Source organism: Theropithecus gelada, chromosome 7b (assembly GCF_003255815.1).
Source record: "Theropithecus gelada isolate Dixy chromosome 7b, Tgel_1.0, whole genome shotgun sequence".
In the NCBI taxonomy this organism is placed as follows: domain Eukaryota; kingdom Metazoa; phylum Chordata; class Mammalia; order Primates; family Cercopithecidae; genus Theropithecus; species Theropithecus gelada.
This window is the reverse complement of record NC_037675.1, coordinates 93,425,344-93,448,993: the sequence shown is the minus strand read 5'-3', so window position 1 is coordinate 93,448,993 and position 23,650 is coordinate 93,425,344. Positions and strand designations below refer to the sequence as shown.

Below are 23,650 nucleotides of genomic sequence, written 5' to 3'. Positions count from 1 at the left end.
TGAGGTCAGCTTCACGAAAATAGCTCATCCTATGTTAAAGAAGGTAGGGTTTCAACTGTGAGCTATAAAGGCACCAGAGATTTCTCCTATAGAAGGAAAGTGTGTTTCCTGCTTGGACACCTGAATTTTCAACTCATCCTTTTTTTTCCTTTTCTTTCTTTCTCTTTTCTTTTTCTTTCTTTCTTTTTTTTTTTTTTTTTTTTACCCGTCCGTTCTATCTTTGCAGCCTCAGTTCCTACCATAGTGCCTGTCACGGAGCAGCTAATCGATACAGTGAGGCGTGTAAGTTATTTGAAGCCGCTTCCTGCGCAATGGAACGTCCCCGCCAAGTCTCCAGGCACCGCTAGAGGTAGTCCCAGTTAAAACACTAGGTTTCAACAACACAAGGAGGGTTCGCAGGGTCCCCGGACTACCCACCAAGGGTCGGCTCTGCTTTGAAACGCAGCTGCAGGAGTCCGAGAAGCGCCGCGATGCCCCAGTTATCCAGGCCATTCCTACCCCGGCCAAAGCCGGCCGGCTGCGTGTACCTAACCTTGCGCTAGGCGCTGGCGGCAGTCAATCCAACCGGCGCGCGGTCCTCCGCGATCCCAGCCTCCCTTGCGCCAAGGACACGTCCGGCGGCTTCGCGGGGCCTGTCTACGCCACCGCGACGCCTTTCTATGATCCGCTGCCGCTTTCCGAGCGAGTGTCATGGCGGCCGGCGTCGAGTTGGCAGGAGTAGCCCACGGAACTGGGGAAACTCACTAGAGCTGAGGAAGAAGTGGCCCAATCTGGACGGCGGGAATGAGCAGAAGGCCCTCCGTGGGTGACTGTGTCACTAGAGGCGGGCCCCTGGTAAAATTCCAGACCAGGCCTCTGCGTTGCTAGGCAGAACCTGGAGCCGGCCTTGCTTGAGAACCCCGCTTTGTGTTATCATATCCTGTCTCGCGAAGGCAGGCGTTCAAGGATATTTGGTCAGATCGTCCGACGGCGCTAAACTTTTTTTTTTTTTTTTTTTTTTTTCCCCCCCCGAGCGGACCAGGTCGTTCTCTAAACTCGCTGCGATGTCGTCCTGGCTTGGGGGCCTCGGCTCCGGATTGGGCCAGTCTCTGGGTCATGTCGGGGGCAGCCTGGCTTCCCTCACTGGCCAGATTTCAAACTTTACAAAGGATATGCTGATGGAGGGCACGGAGGAAGTGGAAGGTAACAGCTGGAGCGAGGGAAGGGAGGGCTTTTCTAAGACCCTGGGAACGTCCGTTTGGTCTCTACTTCCATCAGTCAGGAGACGCGGACAGGTCGCAAAGGAATGCTGCTCCTCCCTTTTTTCTTCACACACCTCCTCTTGCCTCTTCTCAACAGATTTTCTATGATGAAAGACCACTGGGGGCCAGGGGAAGACTCCTGGTTCTCCTCCTTTAAATATTCTGGATATCTCAAAGTACAGTAGAGTGAAACTGCTCCTATGTTATGTCGAATTTATTTTTGTTTGGTTTATCCACGCCCACCACTTTGCCCTCAGTTTGGGGTCTGAGCTCATTCTTACTTCCCTGTATTCTGACACAGTTTAAAGAATTGTATATGTGTTCTATTTTTGTAACAGTTGAAATAACTCATAATTTAAACATTCGGTGAGTTTTGCTCTTTTCTGTCTTGAGTATGTTATGAAACACGTCCATATTTTTCCATTTAATTATTTTTTACTTTTCCTTATTGTGATGATACATTGTAGCGTTCCAGCTGAGAATGTATTTTTGTGTATAGTCGCTCATTTCGTCCGTATTTCGACAGTAGAATAGGGAAGACAACCCTATTATTAAGGTACCCTTAGCAATCTTCACTCATTTTTGAAGTCCTCAGTCTTGTTAGTAAAACAAGATTGAGTCACACACAATAGTGACCCAGAGTTACATGGTAATCAATGGCTACATTAATTACTATCCGTTAATTACTATTTTGATTTCTTGGCATTTCAGTACGCAATGTTTGGATCGAAACAGTTTTTAAGTTTCAATCTAAGTCTGCTCCAGGGAGATAATGGACTGTTCTTTTGGGTGAGAGCTGCTGCTTTGACAATTGTATTTCTTATAAATAAATTTAATAAATTAGTATTCTGGCTTAGTTTTTTTTAATTGCTTATTTAACAGATCCTTCATATTTATTTGGTTGAAATCGGGAAAGATAATGCTTATGTTTTGAGTTTCTGTGGGTCTATTTAGATGGAAGGAAGAATAGACTGGGGAGCTACCGAAATCCACTTTACCGCTTGAGGTTCCCCATGCCATAAAGGTGCATCAGTGAGACAGGTTTGGGTATAGAAATGAAAGGGCGTCTTTATGTGTTGGGGAAAGCATGGGACCTTGAGGGCAGTCAGAAGCACAGAAGAGCTGGATAACTATGGGAAATGACTAGTCGCTCCTTATATCCTAGATAGGGGAAAACGGTTGGCTGTCCTTTGACCCTAAGCCAGAGAATGTGCATCCCTCAACCTGGATGTCTTCCAGGTTTAAGGTGGTATTCATTTTGTTTTCCTGCCAAATGTGCTATTTTCTCAATCTTAATGGCTTCATTCTCAGTTTCCTAAACTGTAACTCTTCATGTCTTTGTTTTATGTCTTTTTTCATCTCCTACTTCCAGTTGGTCTTGAAATCTTGTTTATCCTATGCCAGAATTGTCCTTTCCTTTATTACTCCTTATTCTTTTGATCCCTATAATCTTTCCCAGGGACTATTCGTCTTTCATGTCCTGTCACCCATTTCTCCCTACTCCAGTCCATTTTCAATTGTATTGTCAGTTACTTTTTAAAAACAAACCTGCTTAAAAGTTTCTTGACCCTGTTACAGAACAAAATCCAAACCTCTCAGTTTTGGATGGAATCTCACTCTGTTGCGTAGGCTGGATGCAGTGGCATGATCTTGGCTCACTGCAACCTTCGCCTCCTGGGTTCAAGCAATTCTCCTACCTGAGCCTCCCAAGTAGCTGGGATTACAGGCGTGTGCCACCACACCCAGCTAATTTTTGTATTTTTAGTAGAGATGAGGTTTCACCATGTTGGCCAGGCTGGTCTTGAACTCCTGAGACCTCAGGTGATCCTCCCGCCTCGGCCTCCCAGAGTGCTGGGATTACAGGCGTGAGCCACTGTGACTGACCTTCAGTGAACCTCTTCTAGTTGCCATACCAGTTGCTGTACATGTGCACATACATAAGCTTGCTTATACGCACAGCTTCTGTCATGTGGGATTTTTCAGGCACCTACACAACTTCAAGCCTCTGTATGGAAAGCCCTTTCTTCTCTATTTCCTCCTTCACCCAGAAAACAATTTTCCTGTACAACCCTGCTCACATGTCAGGTACTTAAGTATTTGGTGAACCATTCTGACTCCCACACAGGTTGAGTTGTTGAGTTGAATTTGGTGATCTGTGTTCTAACAGAACTTTGTGGATCTCTCCCTGACAGCACTTAACATGTTGAGTTATAGTTTATCTGTTTTCCTGATGCCCAGGGTGGGGACTGAATTTTTTTGCTCTTTATATTCCCAAATATGTGGCACCTTCCTTTTGGCACATAGTAGATGCTTAATAAAAATGGCACAAGTGGGTGATGAGAAATCTGCAAAGTTGCTTAATGCCTTTATTCTTTTCCCTTTGTATTTCAGTCAGACTTGCTTAACACCTAATTTATTGATTTTGTAAATTTTTAAAAATAGGAGTCTGGCCAGGTGTGGTGGTTCACACCTGTAATCTCAGCTCTTTGGTAGGCCCAAGTGGGAGGATAGCTTAAAGCCAGGAGTTGGGGACCAGCCTGGGCAATGTAGGGAGATCTCATCTCTACAAAAAGTTTTTAGCTGGGCATGGTGGTATGTGCCTATAGTCTCACCTACTTGGGAGGTGAGATGGGAGGTTTGCTTGAGCCCAGGAGTTCAAGGCTCCAGTGAGCTGTGATTGCACCACTGAACTCCAGCCTGGGTGACAGAGACGACCCTGTCTCAAAAAAATAAAGGGAAAGGAGGGTCAGACTACAGTTCTTTTATTCATTCAACAAGTATTTATTAGTGTTTACCCTGTGTCAGTAATGCAAAATAAAACAGTTCCAAAATAGCACTATGGAGACAACTTAAAAGCCATCCATATTTGTAATATCAGAAGGTTGCAATTTTACCTAACACTACTGATTTATTCAAGGTTAGGAGCTTGGGCTTTTAAATCAGAGAGACATGGGTTGAAATTCTGCTTTTGTGCATTACAAGTTGTGGGATTTTGGACAAATTATTAGAAATGAACCTCCGAAAAGCACAGTTTCCTTATCTTTTAAACAGGGATAATCATATCTATTGTGAGGTTGAGAGTATTAAATGAAATCATGAGTGCAAAATGACTGGAATTGTGCCTAGCAAATCGTAAACATTAATGAAGGGTAAATGTCATATTTGCCCTCATTGACAAAGTCAGAATATTTTTGTCTGCATAATATCTCCCCTTTATACCTAAAAAGGCCAAGTTTTTCTTGTGGGGGAGGGTATGAAGTTTGCATGAACTTGTAAAATCACTCTTTAAAATAGTTGCTGCTTTTAACAATTACCTTCCTAAACAAATTAGATTATACCTTGTCCTCTTCAGAGTAGCAATTAAACAGTCCTTTCATAGTTTCAAGCAAGACGTACAACCAACCACAGATGTAACCCTCCCTGGTGATTTTCTAAACAAGAGTGTTTGTCACTGTAATTATTGCATGCTTCTTTTGATTTAAACCAAGCTTCTCCAACCTGTGGTCTGCAGGCCACATGTGGCCTAGGATGGGTTTTGAATGAGACCCAACACAAATTCACAAACTTGCTTAAAATATTATGAGTTTTGGCCGGGCGCGGTGGCTTAAGCCTGTAATCCCAGCACTTTGGGAGGCCGAGACGGGCGGATCACGAGGTCAGGAGATCGAGACCATCCTGGCTAACACGGTGAAACCCAGTCTCTACTAAAAAATACAAAAAACTAGCCAGGTGAGGTGGCGGGCGTCTGTAGTCCCAGCTACTTGGGAGGCTGAGGCAGGAGAATGGCATAAACCCGGGAGGCGGAGCTTGCAGTGAGCTGAGATCTGGCCACTGCACTCCAGCCTGGGCGACAGAGCGAGACTCCGTCCCAAAAAAAAAATATTATGAGTTTTTCTGGCTGGGCACGGTGGTTCACGCTTGTAATCCCAGCACTTTGGGAGACCGAGGAGGACCTCAGGATCACCTGAGGTCAGGAGTTTAAGGCCAGCCTGGCCAACATGGTGAAACCTCGTCTCTTTAGTAAAAGATACAAAAATTAGCTGGGCGTGGTGGCACAGGCCTATAGTCCCAGCTACTGGGGAGGCTGAGTTGGGAGAATCACTTGAACCCAGGAGGTGGAGGTTGCAGTGAGCTGGGATTGTGCCACTACACTCCAGCCTGGGCGACAGAGGGACACTCTGTCTCAAAAAAAAAACGAAAAGAGTTTTTTTTGCGTTTTTTTTTTTTTTTTTAAAACTCATTAGCGATTGTTAGCGTTAGTGTATTTTATGTATGGCCCAAGACAGTTCTTCCAGTATGGCCCAGGGAAGCCAAAAAATTGGAAACTCCTAATGAACTGTAGTCCAGAGAAGTTATTTTTATATTAAGGAGCTGTGAGTAATGAAAAAAATACTAGTACCTAGGAAAAAAATCTAACTCTGGATGATGATTTTCTTTTCTTTTTTTTTTTGTTGTTGAGACCAAGTCTTGTTCTGTCGCCCAGACTGGAGTGCAGTGGCACAATCTCGGCTCACTGCAGTTTCTGCCTCCCCGGTTCAAGCAATTTCTCCTGCCTCACCTCCTAAGTAGCTGGGATTGCAGATTACAGGCACCCTCCACCATGACTGACCAGTTTTTTTGTATTTTTAGTAGAGATGGGGTTTTGCCATATTGGCCAGGGTTGTCTTGAACTCCTGACCAAGTGATCCACCTGCCTCGGCCTCCCAAAGTGCTGGGATTACAGGTGTGAGCCACCAAGAGCAGCCGGATGATGATTTTCTACTAGCATTTGTGGTTAAAATGTTGATATTGCTGGGCTCTGACTCTACTTTAAATGAAGATGTACAAAACCAAGGGCCATGCATGGTGACTCACACCTGTAATCCCAGCACTTTGGGAGGCTGAGTGTGGAGGACTGCCTAAGGCTAGGAGTTCGAGACCTGCCTGGGCAACATAGTGAAACTTCATCTCTCCAAAAAAGTAAAAAAATTAGGTAGGTGTGGTCACATGTGCCTGTAGTTCCAACTACTTGGAAGGCTGAAGCGAGAGAATTTGAGGCTACAGTGAGCCATGATCCCACCATTATACTCCAGCCTAGGTGACAGAGTGAAGTGAGACTTTCTCCGAGAAAATTAAAAAATGAAAATGTACAAACCCAGACTGAGCTCATTCACATTTTTAATAAATTGCGTCTATGTTACTTTAAGTGTTCTCAGTATATTTTTCTTGGTTTAGAGGTCATTTATTATTTGATAGTATTAAGAGCAGAAGTTAGTGACAGAGCAGGTACAGTGTTATCTCAGACAAATACTGCCACTTTTAAGTTCCAGCTCCCCTTCTTTTTTTGGAGACGGAGTCTCACTCTGTCGCCCAGGCTGGAGTGCAGTGGGGCAACGTCGACTCACTGCAACCTCCACCTCCCAGGTTCAAGTGATTCTTCTGCCTCAGCCTCCTGAGTAGCTAGAATTATAGGCGTGCGCCACCATACCTGGCTAATTTTTGTATTTTCAGTAGAGATGAGATTTTACCTGTTGGCCAGGCTGGTCTCAAACTCCCGATCTCATGTGATCCGCCCACTTGGGCCTCCCAAAGTGCTGGGATTACAGGCGTGAGCCACCGCACCCGACCTCTAGCCCTCTTTCTAGCCTCATGCATTTCGAGGAAGTCACTTCTCTTCTAACTACAAGCAGCCAGAAAAAGCAGACAGTAAAACACATACAGAGGGGGTGCTCGGGCACAAAAGGAGGTGGGGGGAAGTGTCTTGGATAACTGCCAAACTTCACTCTCATACAATGGGCCCCACTAAAGCAGTGGGCCTTAATAAGCACTTTCATTTCCCTTCAGGTGCACTAAAATAGGGAAGCTAAAGCAGATTCAGGGGGTATGCCTGCAACTCCAGAAAAAATGGAACAAACACACAACTCTCCCTCCCAGATAAGCACTACAAAAAAACACAGAGGCGGTCTAAGCCTCTAATACACTCTCCCACCCTAAATCCTTAAAAACTCTTAGTCTGGAAGAGAGTGTGCCTCTAACCTAACTCAGCCAAATGCCCCTCTCAGGTTTGTTTTCTCTAAAATAAACCTGTCTTAACTGGCAAGCCACCCTTTGTGTTTGTCTCCTCTTTCTTTAATTCTTACAGTTAGAAATAAGGCCTGAAGCCCCAGTTGAATAAGTTTCATCTAAAATTATAGCAGCATAAGCCCACAGAGAAATAGTTTTAATTTCTAAAGCTTAATTTCCCACAGCAAAATTTTAATGAACATTTCTAAGGGGTAAAGGTAAACATCCTAAGATAGAGGGCATAGGCAAAAAGAATGACTTTTATGACAATGAAGAACATTAGTGTCAGTGAAAAGTTGTTATGGAAATAAAGTAATTTTTTTCTTCTGAATCCTCTCATATCAGCCTACTATTCTGTGTAAACTCAGTGAAATATATTTTCCTGAAAATACCTGTTTATCACTTCATATGGTATTGATTAAATATTCAATATTTGATATTTCTCTTGTAGCAGAATTACCTGGTTCTAGAACAAAGGAAATTGAAGCCATTCATGCAATCTTGAGATCAGAGGTAAGGAAAATCAAAGACTACTTCGATTTTTCTTTTTCAAAGTCATGAAAGTTACACAAACATTATTTTGATCCTTTCTTTTTAAATGTACTGCTTAGCACTTTTTTTTCTTTTCTTGTTTAATCTCGATTGTTTTTTGAGCTTTTATCAACCTCTGTAGATGAAAAATGTATTTACCTGGTACTGCAGTTTGCTATTCTTTAATATTTCCATCTCTATTTCTGTATAAGTAGGAAAACTGCCAAATGTAGAAATAATAGTATCAATAATTTATCATAATCCGGGGTTTACTGTGTTCTAACAGCGTACTAAATTGCAGAGGTACATTTATTTAAGAATAATTTTTTTTTTTTTTGAGATGGAGTCTCTGTCACCCAGGCTGGAGTGCAGTGGCACCATCTTGGCTCACTACAACCTCCACCTCCTGGGTTCAAGCAATTTCTCTGCCTCAGCCCCCTGAGTAGCTGGGATTATAGAACTGTTACCACACCCGGCTAATTTTGTATTTTCACCATATTGGCCAGGCTGGTCTCAAACTTCTGACCTTGTGATTCACACGCCTTACCCTCCCAAAGTGCTGGGATTACAGACGTGAGCCACCGCGCCTGACTAAGTATAATATTAAGAATGCAATTCTGTTTAACCTGGAGCTTTTTAAACACTAAAATGATAATAATATTTGGATACAAAGAAGTTAAGAATATAGGAATAGCAGCCAGGCACAGTGGCTCATGTCTGTAATCCCCACATTTTGGGAAGCCAAGGCAGGTGGATCACTTGAGGTCAGGAGTTCGAGACAAGCTTGGCCAACATAGTGAAACCCCATCTCTGACTAAAAATAAAAAAAATTAGCCAGATGTGGTGGCGCACACCTATAATCCCAGCTACCCAGGAGGCTTAAGGCAGGAGAATTGCTGGAAACTGGGAGGCGCAGGTTGCATTGAGCCGAGATCATACCACTGCATTCCAGCATGAGTGACAGAGAAAAACTCCATCCAAAAAAAGAAAAAAAGATATAGGAATAGCAAATTAATTTTACTGTTTTATTCATTATTAGTGTCTAGACTAGGTACAGTGGCTCATGCCTGTAATCTCAGCACTTTGGGAGGTAGAGGTGGGAGGATGGCTTGAGGCCTAGAGTTTGAGACTGGTTACAAAAAATAAAGATAAAAAAATTAGCCAAGGTATAGTGGTGGGTGTCTGTAGTCCCTGCTACTCGGGAGGCTGAGGTGGGAGGATTACCTGATCTTAGGGCCCAGAAAGTCAAGGCTACGGTGAACTGTGATCCTGCCATTGTACTCCAGCCTGGGCGACAGAGTAAGACCTTGTATCAAAAAAAGAAAAAGACATTTTAATAATTTAAATACAGCAAATCCAAATTTTTATGTAATTTTTTTCTGGTTTTGAAACCTTAAAGACTCAAAATAACCAATGTTCTTTGAATTCAGTTAACTGCTTTTTAACCTTTAATTGCATAACATGGAATATCTTTATCTCATAAAATAAAATATTGATTCCAAATTTCAGTTACCTCCCTAATAGATTTCAGGATATTACTACTTCTAGTTATTTTTGTTGTGGTGGTTGTTTTGAGACAGGGTCTTGCTTTTTTGCCCAGGCTGGAGTACAGTGGCGCAATCATAGTTCACTGCAACCTTAAACTTCTGGGCTCAACCGATCCTTCTGCTTCAGCCTCTTGAAGAGCTGGGACCACAGGCATGCGACACCACACCCAGCTAATTTTTAAAATTTTTTTCTAATAGGCTGGGCACGGTGGCTCATGCCTATAATCCCAGCACTTTGGGAGGCTGAGGTGGTCAGATCACTTGAGGTCAGCTTGGTCAACATGGTGAAACCCCGTCTCTACTAAAAATACAAAAATTAGCTAGATATGGTGGCGGGCGCCTGTAATCCCAGCTACTTGGGAGGCTGAGGCAGGAGAATCACTTGAACCCAGGAGGCAGAGGTTGCAGTGAGCCGAGACCACACCACTGCACTCCAGCCTAAGCAATACTCCGTCTCCAATAAATAAGTAAGTAAGTAAATAAATAAATAAATTTTTTTGTGGAGACCATGTCTTGTTCTGTTGACCAGGCTGGTCTCAAACTCCTGGCTTCAAGCAGTCTTTCCACCTTGGCCTCTGAAAGTGCTGGGATTACAGGCATGAGCCACCATGCCCAGCCTGGTTCTTGATTGTGTCATTAAAACGAATACTTTTGAAAATTGTAATGGCTCATGATTTTATTGAAGAGATAATGGCTGTCATCTTTGCTCCATAATTACAAAGCATGTTTATTCTTAGATTTATAAATGCCAATTAGAATGGTCAGTCCACTGAGCTTTTTTCATTTCTGTGTCATCTGTTTCCTCCCAGTTGCTTTTGTATACACACCTGCCTTTAGCCTTCTACATATGAACATATCAAGTAAATGTTGGTGTACAAATATACATGATGAAAGAACACTGTCACATGGACAGGCGCGGTGGCTCACGCCTGTAATCCCAGCACTTTGGGAGGCTGAGGCGGGTGGATCACGTGAGTTGGAGACCAGCTTGACCAACATGGAGATACCCCGTCTCTACTAAAAGTACAGAATTTGCTGGGTGTGGTGGCACATGCCTGTAATCTCAGCTGCTGGGGAGGCTGAGGCAGGAGAATCATTGAACCTGGGAGGTGGAGGTTGCAGTGAGCCGAGATCCCGCCATTGCACTCCAGCCTGGGCAACAAGAGCGAGACTCAGTTTCAAAATAAATAAATAATACTGTCACATACCTGCTTAGCAAAATGAAATGGTATAGGTCCTTGTCACAAAACAATGCAGAGTAAAGTATTTTCCTGTTGAATGATGTGAAAGCCATATTTCTTTTTTGTTCTTAGAAATCTATTGTTCACTCATCAATTCTTGACTTTCAGAAAATTCATCCAGGATATTGCCATCTGAAGATTTGTATAAGATTTCACTTCTACAGTCCATTTCACCATAACCATTAGACTCTAGGATGCTGCTCTCTGTCTCTTTGCATTCATCTTCTGAGTTGTCTGATAATTGTGAAATGTTTACCTTTGTCAGTTCTCTTCTCTTCATCAAATAATTAAAAATTCTGAGTTTTTAGCTGTCTTCAATGAAAGAGACAAAAAAACAACTGCAAAAAGTGGTGTCTGTAGACAGCTGTTTTCTTTTAAAAAGTTGATATAGGCCAGGTGTGGTGGCTCACGCCTGTAATCCCAGCACTTTGGGAGGCTGAGGCGGGCGGATCACAAGGTCAAGAGTTTGAGACCAGCCTGACCAACGTGGTGAAACCCCATCTGTACAAAAAATACAAAAGTTAGCCAGGCGTGGTGGTGTGTACCTGTAATCCCAGCTATTCAGGAGGCTGAGGCAGGAGAATCGCTTGAACCTGGGAGGCGGAGGTTGCAGTGAGCTGAGATTGTACCACTCCACTCCAGCCCGGTTGCAGTGTGCTGAGATTGTGCCAGTACATTCCAGCCTGGGCGACAGAGTGAGACTCTGTCTCAAAAAAAAAAAAAAAAAAAGATGTAATACTTTGGGCAATGCCGTCAGAAAACTGGTTATTTTACCATTGTATCATTCTCCTAGGTGATTTCATAGGTTTTCCGTTTTCTTATTGTCATTTTTAAAATAGTTGGGAATAAGTTTTTAAATGTTTTTTTAAAATTGCCGTGATAGTAAAAGAGCAAAATGTTTTAAGATACAGAAAATACAAGTTGATTATGATCTCATGATTTTTGTTAGATTTATAAAAGGATCCACGGTATCCTTATGGTAATTGTAAGATAGAATGTTTTATTCTGTTTTTGAAAATAGGTAAATTTTCTCTTTGTTGGTAGACCTCTCAGAAAGAATAAGTTTTACAAATAGTTAGGACTACCTAAAAAAGAAATTAAAGTGATTTGTGTGGACCCTAATGGTGTAACCAAGGATTAAGTAGGACAGAATATTTTAAGATATGAGTGTCCTATGGACTCAACGGCAGAAATGTAGTCAGAGTTTAGAGGGACTGCAGCTAGACCTGGAGGCCATCAGGAGTCTGTCTCTCTTTTCATTTGTACTGTCTTGTCTTCTTTCCATGCATTTATTCTTTTCTCCTTTTAGACCAGCCCCCTCTGTTCCATATTCCATATAATAGAAAATATTATCTCTGGCAACTCTCTTCATATTTTATGGATTCAGCCACATGAAGAGAAACTGTCCTTCATTTGCTCTCTCAGCCTTTCTTTTTCTTTTGAGACAGGGTCTTGCTCTGTCACCCAAGTTGGAGTGCAGTGGTGTGATCATGGCTTCCCGCAGCCATGACCTCTCAGGCTCAAGCAGTCTTCCCTCATCAGCCTCCTGAGTAGCTGGGACTATGGGTGCAAGCCAACACACCCAGCTAATTTTTCTATTTGTAGTTTTTGTTCCTTATGTTGCCCAGGCTGGTCTTGAATGCCTGGGCTCCAGTGATCCTCCTGCCTCAGCCTCCCTAAGTGCTAAGATTACAGGCATGAGCTACCGTGCCTAGCCTTTTCTCAATCTTTCTGACTCTCGTATGGCTATGGAGATGAGGGCAGACAACCAAGTAGATACTGACCATATTCAAAGTTTTAAAGTTCTGTTTATTAATCAGAGTTAAATAAATAGCCTTAGGTATTTTTGTGTGGAAAAAAACCCTGAAGTGATCTTTTATAACCAGGGTTTGACTTCAGTATATTATATTGCTAAGTTATATATGGTGTTTTTCTTATTAACAGCTTACAGAAAATCATGCAAAGGCAGCCAATAGAATAGAAAGTAATCAGCTGTTGTGACCATTGGTCCTGTTTCTTACTACTAGTTCTTCCGGATAATTAAGGTCTGTGTTAGATTTCTGGGGATAGAGTCCCAAACTAGGATTTGTGGATTTTGTAATTATTCCTTTGATTATTCCATTGATTTTCTCTGCGAATTTATGTAATCTTCCTGGATCATTATTTTCACATCTGTTGACATCAGAAGTTCCTAGAATCTAAGAAGAAAACAAATGACATCCCCAAAGTGAAAAAGTCTTCACCTTTTAGCAAGAGCTTTCTTTCTCACCATCAGTCTCCTTTTTCTCATTCATTGTTGTTAAACTGTGTTTGTGGGTATATTAGTAGAATGCTTAGTAAATTGTTATCTGCAGTGATTTGTAAATTCTTTTTTGTAGATAGTTTTAGTGTCCATTTCTCTTGCCCCATTATATTCTTCTTATTTCATTCAAATAAGGAATGATAATAGGTTAAGATAATTTAATATTTAGGTACATACAATTTGAGTAATTTTTTTCATGTTTTTCAACATCTCAAAAGACAATGTGTGATGTCTAGATTCATTGAATTAGGCTATTTTGTATACTTTGAACTTTTTTCAAGCAGTTCTAGTAGTGGTTTTCAAATTGGATTTTTCAGAGGTCCTTCAGGGACTCTGAAGGACAAGCAAACGATGTGAGATTTTAGCTCCTCCCTGTACTTCACCCAGAAGGATTTCTTTTAAAAAAAAGTTCTGTTTGGGGAGAAAACAAAAACTCAAAACATGTAATCCATGTATTTACTAGATATGTATTGACTACTGTATGCTAGAACTGGGTAGACAAAGTTGGGGAAACATTGATTAGTGGCCTTAACAGAAAATCAATCTGAGCAAAATGTTACTATTTCACTGTTTGGTTTAGAATTATGCATATTCTATATAAACATGGTCAGTGTATTTTTTTTTTCTTTTTTTTTTGAGACGGAGTCTCGCTCTGTCACCAGGCTGGAAGGCAGTGGCATGATCTCGGCTCACTGCAACCTCTGCCTCCCAGGTTCAAGCAATTCCCCTGCCTCAGCCTCCTGAGTTGCTGGGATTATAGGTGCGCACTACCATGCCCGGCTAATTTTTTTTTGTATTTTAGTAGAGATGGGGGTTTCACCATGTTGGCCAGGATGGTCTCGATTTCCTGACCTCATGATCTGCCTGCCTTGGCCTCCCGAAGTGCTGGGATTGCAGGCGTGAGGCACCGTGCCCGGCTGGTCAGTGCATTTTTAACTTTAATTTAAAAGCATATTTTGAAGTCCAGAATTCTGTCTGAGACCTTTTATATTTGACATTTTTTTGGGGGGAAGCAGTACGTTTTTCATAAAGCCATGCACAAAACTAATTACATGTTTTACTTGCAGTCTTTTTGTTGAAAATACTTTTTTTTTTCTAGAATGAAAGGCTTAAGAAACTTTGTACTGATCTAGAAGAGAAACATGAAGCATCAGAGATTCAAATAAAGCAGCAGTCTACAAGTTATCGAAATCAACTGCAACAAAAAGAGGTAAATGTGATCACAGTTACTTCATACGTACTTCACTATAATGTAGTTAGGTATGTTTTTAGAGTTAGAATATAAATCGAGGTGTATTCAGATCTACAAAAATATTGAAAAAGTGATGAATTTAATAATTTTCGACTCAGTTTGATATCCCTTATTTAATAAGAACTTTATAAGGTTTTCTATTAAGTTTACATTATATAAACCAACCTGTGTGAAGTATAATTTTTTCTTTCCAAAAGGAGAAAAAGTTTTTGTATAAAATATCTTTAGGCATCTGTTGCTTATAATTTCTGATTTTATGAAGCCTAATGTTTGTTGTATTGGCATGTGCTTGATTTTCCATGGAAAAACAATATTAAATATAATTTATGTATAATTGCTTTATAAATGTTTTTGGGTTTTTTTAGTTTGAAATGGCTGCTTTGGAATTTATTTATCTTTGCTTTACAGTGCTGATAGTAGATATTATATAATTTAACGTTACTCTGAATCCTTAAAATACAGTCTGTGTCCTCATGTGTTGTGCTGTTACTGAATTCTCCTTAGTGTTTAGTACGTGAGTGGCCCCGAATAAATACTTACATTGAATTGACCTGTTTCCTGTTTTATTATCCAGATCATTTGGATGTTTTTTAGTTTGTTGACTAAATGTTCATTTCTACCATAACTTTATATTTGGGTTTTTAAGATTTAGGTGTCATGCTTTCTAGTTCCTTTAGTGACATGCTAAGATGAAAGATAAAAGTATAGCACGTTAAAGATATACATAGGTTTTGAGAGTAGTGCTTAAATTTCCAATTTGTTGGAAAGTGATAATTTCATAAGATACAATAAAAAATGAATTACTATAAAAATAAAGTGAATACTAAAAAAAGCAAAGTTGCAAGTTCAATTAATTTTTTTTTTTTTTTTTTTTTGATGAGACAGAGTCTTACTCTGTCACCCAGGCTGAAGTGCAGTGGTGTGATCTCGGCTCACTGCAACTTCTGCATCCCGGTTCAAGCAGTTCTCGTGCCTCAGCCTCCCGAGTAGCTGGGATTACAGGCATGCACTACCACGCCTGGCTAATTTTTGAATTTTTATTAGAGATTGGGTTTCACCACATTGGCCAGGCTAGTCTCAAACTCCTGACCTCAGGTGGCCTCCTAAAGTGCTGAGATTACAGGCGTGAGCCACCGTGCCTGTCCACAAGTTCAAAGTAAAGTTACAAACCTACTTTTTTATTTTTCTCGATTCCCTGTCTCTACTAATAATACAAACATTAGCCGGGCATGGTGGCATATGCCTGTAGTCTCAGCTACTCGAGAGGCTGAGATAGAAGAATTGCTTGAACCTGGGAGGTGGTGGTTGCAGTGAGCTGAGATCGCGCCACTACACTCTAGCCTGGGTGACAGAGCGAGACTCCATCTCAAAAAAAAAAAAAAAAAGATTCAGTAGATATAAAATTACTACCAAATTGCTTTAAAAGTCTTAAATCTACCTCTTCACATTGCTATACGTGCTCTGAACTGGTAGTGAACATTCACTGCATTCATCCGTGGACCACGTTTTGAGTAGCATTGAGTTGTAAATATGATAGAATAGTAGTTCCTCCTACCCAGGGGTTTACAGCTGTATCATTATGACACTTTAAAAGCATATACATGTCTACACCACCTAGGAGATTCTAAGTTAGTGTATTGGAAAGAGGCCCTGGTACAGGTTGAGCATTCCTACCAAAATTCGAAATGCTCCAAAATCCAACACTTTGAGTGCCAGTGTGATGCCACAAGTGGAAAATTCCACACATAAGTATTGAACACAAGCTTTGTTTTATGCACAAAATTGTTAAAAGCGTTTTATAAAATTACTTTCACACCTTATACTGTGGGTATAAGGTGTATATGAAACATAAATGAATTTTGTGTTTAGACGTGGGTCCCATCCCCAGGATATCGCATTATATTTATGAGAATGTTCTCAAATTGGAAAATACCTGAAATGTGAAACGATTCTAGTCCCGAGCATTCGGATAAGGATACTCAACCTGTATTGGTCATTTTCAAAAGATCCATAGGTGATTCTGATGCTTACCTCACAGTTGAAAACACTGGTGTGGGAAATTTTGGTATTTTCTACTTAACTATCGATGTTAGAGGGCACATTAAGCATTCAGGTTTGGAAGCATCTGTTATTATAGCTTGCACTTGTGTAACTCTACAAGTTGATATAAATACCATGTAATGATAGTTTTTTAAATATCATAGATACTTTGAAAAAGATGTGGATTTTAGTACTTTTTACAAGGATGAAAGATATGATTATATAGATCTGTTATTTCCTGAATCTATGTGTGGGCCTCATTGTGATGTTCATGTTCTCCAAGATGTAATTTACTTCATGTCATTTGTGGGAAAATGAATGAAATTTGCACACTACTATAGATTTCCATTCGAGAAGGGGCTCCAATATGAAAAACTTGTTTGTTATGGCATACGACATAAATGTGTTTGGTTTTTGTCTACTTGCTTAACTTTATGCATATAGAAATACCTTACTTGTTGACTGTCTTCCCAATATCAAATTTTCCTCAGTTGTGGCAGTGTCTTCTGGACTACTTTGACTACTTTACAGAAAACTTATTTCAGTTCTGTCTATGTTGTTTGATTTTGTGTTTTGAATAATCTTTTACAAGAATGGATGTAGCATTTTGGTAGGTCCGTGTTTATAATTTTTTTTGCACTAAGACTTACCTGCCTTCAGTCAAAACTCTGCTGGTAATTTCAGAACTTGTATACTGTTCTCTTCCTAAATAGGTCAGATTTTCACTGGCTCCTCTTTGCCAAAGCTAGAGCTAAGACCTCTTTCAGTATATTATTTCTTTTTAAGATTCGTGGGCTAATAACAACCATGGGCTCACTGTTTCACTGTTTTCTTATCTAAAAAGATTGGATTTATAAATCAAAGCATTCTTCCAGCTGTGCTGTGCAGGCCAGTACAAAGTTACCTCTGATTCATGGTGCATTTTAAGCCTACATCCAGCCATAATCAGTTACACAACACTCTTGTAACAGAAGATATTCTAAGAAAATTTCCAGTGTATAGACTGACACAGCTTTCATTTTCGCATCATTTAAGATTTGGTAATCACAAACAGAACCTTAAGAAATTGCCTATACTACTTCACACAGAGAAGATAGCAAACCCGTGTTTAACTGAGAAATTCATTCTTTTATTAACGTACAAAATTCTGATATTTCTACTATTTGTAACATTATTTATGCCTTAATTGTGAGTGTGTTTTAAATAAAAATGTTATAGTTAGAATGTTTTTTTTTTTTTTTATAAAGACTTAGATTCAGTTAATAGAGGACCATCATTGGATAATCTTAAATTATTATATTGTGTCTTTTAATACAAATCTATGAAAGGTCAATATGATTGTTTTAAAGTACCTTTTCTAAAACATGGATTATAAATATATAGGTAGAAATCAGCCATCTTAAAGCCAGACAGATTGCACTCCAGGATCAGTTGCTGAAACTGCAGTCAGCTACTCATTCAGTACCTTCAGGAGCTGGTGGTGTACCAGCAACCACTGCATCATCTTCTTTCGCTTACGGGATTAGTCATCATCCTTCAACTTTCCATGATGATGACATGGACTTTGGTGATATAATTTCGTCCCAGCAAGAAATAAACCGACTCTCAAGCGAAGTTTCAAGACTTGAGTCTGAAGTTGGCCATTGGAGGCATATTGTTCAGGTAGATAAAAATTTTTTAGAGTTTTTGAAAACTTTGAGTAAAATTACAGGTGTAATATAAAAAGCTGTATGTAGAGCTTTTGATATCAGAAAGAACCCTGGACTAGGAAATAGAAAACCTGTATTCTAATTCCGTCAGTGACTTTCTTTTTGTGTGTGTTTTTATTTTTTTTATTTTTTTATTTTTTTGAGACAGAATCTTGCTCTGTCTCCCAGGCTAGAGGACAGATCTTATGGCACGATCTTGGCTCACTGCAGCCTCCGCCTCCTGGGTTCCAGCGATTCTCCTGCCTCAGCCTCCTGGGTAGGTGGGATTACAGGAGCACACCACTATGCCTAGTTTTTTTATCTTTAGTAGAGACGGGGTTTCACCATTTTGGCCAGGCTAGTCTCAAACTCCTGACCTCAGGTGATCTGCCCACCTCAGCCTCCTAAAGTGTTGGGATAACAGGTGTGAGCCACTGCACCTGACCTCTGCCAGTGACTTTCTTTCTTTCTTTCTTTCTTTCTTTTTTTTTTTAAACAGAGTCTTACTCTGTCACCCAGGCTGGAATACAGTGGCACAGTATTGGCTCACTGCAACCTCCGCCTCCTGGGTTCAAATGAACCCTGTCTCAGCCTCCCAAGTAGCTGGGATTACAGGTGCGTGCCACCATGCCTGGCTAATTTTTGTATTTTTAGTAGAGACGGGGTTTCACTATGTTGGTCAGGCTGGTCTTGAACTCCTGACCTTGTGATCCTCGTGATCCGCCCGCCTCGGCCTCCCAAGTGCTGGGATTACAGGCGTGAGCCACTGCGCCTGGCCTCTGCTGGTGCCTTTCTAATTGATTTTGGTCATGTCATCTTTCTCTCCCAGTCTCAGTTTCCCTTTCTGTACACTATTTGGAAAAAAAATTAAAGCAACAGATCCTTTTTTTTTTTTTTTAAATAAAACATTATGAGAGGAAAAAAAATTGGGTTGCTGTGGTTGAACCAAGAACCTTATCTTCTGGAGTTCCTGAGACTCCTCTGGTGGAAACACCGGGACTCTGAAACACCGTGTTTGAAACCGCTTGCTTGGATGTTGTCTGAGGTTTCTGTTAGCTCTAGTTACATGTAAAATGAAAATCCGGCAATTGATGTTATAAAATATGATAAACTATTTTGTCTTTTTTCTCATGCACTAGAAATTAATTCTTTGTTATTTGGGGCTGTAAACTTCCTTCCAAGGAACCCTTTTTTGTCTTACATATTAGATTTTATACAGGATGAATATCTCTTATCCAAAATACTTGAGACTAGAGGTGTTTCAGATTTTGAATTTTGGAATCTTTTCTTGTTCTTTCTTTTTTGTTTTTTGTTTTTCTTTGAGACAGAGTCTCAGTCTGTTGCCCAGGCTGCAGTGCAGTGGCACCACCTCGGCTCACTGCACCCTCTGCCTCTCGGGTTCAAGCAATTCTCCTGCCTCAGCCTCCTGAGTAGCTGGGATTACAGGCGCCCACCACCATGCCCAATTAAAATTATCTCCTTCTTTCACAAGTTGCTAGACATTCTCAGTACCCCAAATAAGCCTTAGAGAGGATGATCTGTTTGTCCATCTTATCTCCAAAAAGCAGTAGTTCTAAATGTTTTTTTATACTTTTAGTAGAGATGGGGTTTCACCATGTTACCCAGGCTGGTCTCAAACTCTTGACCTCAGGCCGCCCAAAGTGTTGGGATTACAGCGTGAGCCACTTTGCCCGGCCAGATTTTGGAATATTTTCATAAACATAATGAGATATCTTGAGGATGGGACCCACGTCCAAACATGGAATTCATTTATGTTACATATAAACTTTATACCCATAGGTACTTATGAAGGTAATTTTATACAATATTTTAAATAATAATATATAATTTGTGCATGAACCAAAATTTGCATTAATTACTTACGTGTGGAATTTTCCACTTGTGGCTTCATGTTGGCACTCAAATGTTTCAGATTTTGGAGCATTTCAGATTTTGGATTTTTGGATTAGGGATTCTTAACCTGTATACTATGGAAATTGTCAGTAGACATGAGACCTGGAGTAAACTGAAACATTGTTCATTTAGATTTAATTTCATCAATGTAAGGAAACAAATTATATGAGTAAAGAGATTATTTTTTGTGTTTTTGTGAATGTAATCTAGTTATGTAAAGGAGAAATCTTCCCAATTAAAATTATCTCCTTCTTTCACAAGTTGCTAGACATTCTCAGTACCCAAAATAAGCCTTAGAGAGGATGATCTGTTTGACCATCTCATCTCCAAAAAGCAGTAGTTCTTAAACTTTGTGTGTATAAGAACTGACCTGGGGAACTTGGCAGTATTGGAGATCTTCTGTAGTACCTTCAGAGATACCAATTTGTTAGCCAGTTTTAGGGCCTTAAACTGTATTTAAACAAATAGCCCTGGTGATTCTGATAACCTGAGGAACATATTTTAAGAAACATTGGTTAGGGTAAGATTTCATAGGGAAGAGAATGGTTTTTGGTGTGTTCACTTCAATGTATCTTAAATGCCTACTCCATGACAGACCTGTACTCGACTATAAAGGTAAAAAAGGTGTACTTGGGACCTTTCAGAGGACTTAATTTTCTAGCAAGACATAATAAAATTAACATTTGCAGTACAGTTTATAAGATGCTTCCGTATGTATTATCACAGTAGATTATTATGTTAATAACTATGAGATGTATTTATTACCTGTAGTTTATAGATAAGGAAACGGAAAGGGTTTTTTGTTTTTGTTTTTGTTTTTTTTGAGATGGAGTCTCACTCTGTTGCCAGGTTGGAGTGCAGTGGCGTGATCTCATCTTACTACAACCTCTGCCTCCCAGGTTCAAGCGATTCTCCTGCCTCAGCCTCCCAAGTAGCTAGGACTACAGGCGCCCGCCACCACTCCCAGCTAATTTTTTTTTGTATTTTTAGTAGAGACAGGATTTCACTATGTTGGCCAGGATGGTCTTGATCTCTTCCCCTCATGATCCACCCACCTTGGCCTCCCAAAGTGTTGGGATTACAAGTGTGAGCCACCGTGCTCAGCCCTAAGAAACTAAAAGTTTAAGTCATACCATCCATTGCCACGGTGGTTAAGTTATGATTCAAACACACGTGTTTTGACTAAATTCTGTATTTTTTCTATTATACTTTATTCTTTCTTTCAGTCCTAGAGTAGCTTTTGGTTCATTAAGATGCTATATAGTAATATTAATAAAGATAAATGAACAACATACAGCTTTGAATGAGAAGAATCCAAAGGTTGTTTTATTTATTTGTTAAAACAAAGGTTATTCTCTATTGGGTAGAGATCTTCTGGGTAAAATCATTTGATTTTGCCAGGCATGGTGGTTCATGTCTAATCCCAGCACTTTGGGAGGCCAAGGCAGGAGGATTGCTTGCAGCCAGGAGCTCGAGACCAGTCTGTGCAACATAGTGAGACCCTGTCTCTACAAAAAAAAAAATTAGCTAGGAATGCTGGCATGTGCTTGTAGTCCCAGCTACTTGGAAGGCTGAGGTGGAAGGATTGCTTGAACCCAGGAGGTGGAGGCTGCAGTGAGCCATGATCACACCACTGCATTCTAGCCTGAGTGACAGAGAAAGACCCTGTCTCAAAATATAAAGAAAGAAAAAAGAAATTTCCTTTTAGAAAGCTGCTCAATTATCTTTACCCTTACATTTTGTCAAGCTAAGTAAAATATGCTATAAATTTTTCTACCTTAACTTAGTTATTTTGTAAAATTGTTGTCCCCCCATTAGTTAATAAATTCTTAAATATGACATCTTTTATTTATTGTGTATTATTCACTATTCTTTAATCAGAATCTGTGAAAATCCCCCTTTTTAAAAAACTATCTTATAATGAAGTTAGTTTGTGGCTTTCTGGTGACAAGAAAATCAGTATAATTATTTACTAATTCTCTTTTTCTGATCTAGATTTCCAAAGCACAAGGAACACATAACTCTGATCAAAGTGAAATATGTAAACTACAAAATATCATTAAGGTAAGTCAAATTGTTGATTGATGGTGGGAGTTATGCATCTAAATCTGCTTATAAAAGCATAGGCCTGAATTAGTAAAGGTCTCAGTTATAAAAGTCGTTATCATTCTATAGATTATGATACTTCTTTTTCTTTTAGAGAGAGGGTCTCACTGTGTCACCCCGACTGGAGTGCAGTGGCATGATCAGGTCACTACAGCCTCATACTCCTGGGTTCAGGTGATCCTCCTGCCTTAGCTTCCCATGTAACTGGGACTACAGGCACACATGCCACCATGCCTGGCTAATTTTTTTCTGATTTTTTTCTATAGATGGGGCTTGCTAATGGTGCCCAGGCTGGTCTCAAACTTCTAGCCTCAAGCCATCCTCCTGCTTCAGCCTCCCAAAACTGGGATTCCAGGCATGAGCCAATGGGCCTGGCCCATTTTTAAAAAATTTTGTTGATCTTCTTTATTATTTATGGCAAGTAAAGTATATAAAAATCTCTGTCTTTCCAGAATCATTTGGTTTTGAACATTTATTACGGAGCTTATCTTTCGTAAGTCTCTATACTCTATTGTATCTTGTAAAACTGTCTTTATTAAAACATAATTGCACGCTTGCTGAAGTTTCAAGGTTTAGGGTTAAAGGATATGGACAAAATAAAATACTAATATCATGCATTGGAAATACTTATTTTACCTTAGCGGTAGAATTTTGCTAATTCATGTCATTTATTATTTCTTTTTTTTTTTTTTTTTTGAGACAAAGTCTCGCTCTGTTGCCCAGGCTAGAGTGCAGGGCAGTGGCGCAATCTCAGCTCACTGCAAGCTCCACCTCCTGGGTTCACGCCATTCTCCTGCTTCAGTCTCCCAAGTAGCTGGGACTACAGGCGCCCACCACCACGCCTGGCTAATTTTTTGTATTTTTAATAGAGATGGGGTTTCACTGTGTTAGCCAGGATAGTCTCGATCTCCTGACCTCGTGATCCACCCGCCTCAGCCTCCCAAAGTGCTGGGATTACAGGCGTGAGCCACCACACCCAGCCAATTATTATTTCTTTAAAGAAAAGTCTTAGTTGCATATATTATTGTGGCAGTGAATTATTTTTATTGTTAAAATTGTTGTCAGATACAGAATTTTTAGTTTTGGGTTCATTATTTTTCCAATACTAGAGTGGACAGAATCCAGATCAGACCTGTGTTTGAATCCTGGCTGTATTATTTACGTGCTATGCTAACTTTGGGCAAGTTACTTCTGTTTTATTATTAATAGAGACTATCATAATACCTATCTTGTAGGATTGTTTTGAGGTTTAAATGTAAAGCTCTTAGCCCAGTGCTGGCACTTAAGTAAGAAGTTAATTTATAGATTAGGATTTTTTTTTCTTTTTTTTTCCATAAGAGCATCAATTTTTCCATAGATTAGGATTTTTGGTTACAAGCAACAAAAACCATCTCCGGCCAAGCAAAGCAAAAGAGGATTTACTGGAAGAACCCAGGGTAGTCCATCGGCAGGATTGAAGGAGGAGTTGAATATTTTGGCCTCAGGGTGGATAGGAGTGGGAAGAGTATTAGGAATCTGGGTGGCGGGATCCAGTAGACAGACTCTTGAGAGGGCACCTGTCCTGGTGCTTCCCGTCAAACCAGTTTCCCTAGTTGATGGACTCAGCTCAAGATCCAGGTTCCTGTGAGAGACACAGTGAGCTCAACTTGGGTAAGAAGGCGCCAGGTTGACAGTTTGGGAGTTCCTTTCCTGGTGAAAGGAAAGGCTGAGTGAGAGGGTGGAAGTAGTGGAACAGCAGGTACAGAT

At 40.2% G+C, this 23,650-nt stretch overlaps 1 protein-coding gene across 2 annotated transcripts in view; it reads left to right on the top strand.

The window, feature by feature from the left end:
- The first annotated feature begins 209 nt into the window (after positions 1 to 209).
- TRIP11 (thyroid hormone receptor interactor 11) overlaps positions 210 to 23,650 on the top strand; it is a 75,521-nt gene continuing 52,080 nt past the window's right edge. The window contains exons 1-5 of one of the 2 annotated variants that reach the window (XM_025392457.1): positions 210 to 1,182; positions 7,738 to 7,796; positions 14,004 to 14,114; positions 17,580 to 17,858; positions 21,794 to 21,862. In XM_025392457.1, the coding sequence (XP_025248242.1) occupies positions 1,044 to 1,182; positions 7,738 to 7,796; positions 14,004 to 14,114; positions 17,580 to 17,858; positions 21,794 to 21,862 (657 nt within the window). In that variant the 5' untranslated portion in view covers positions 210 to 1,043. Of the gene's footprint in view, positions 1,183 to 7,734; positions 7,797 to 14,003; positions 14,115 to 17,579; positions 17,859 to 21,793; positions 21,863 to 23,650 lie in introns of both variants that reach the window. The other variant, XM_025392455.1, reaches the window with a different exon arrangement.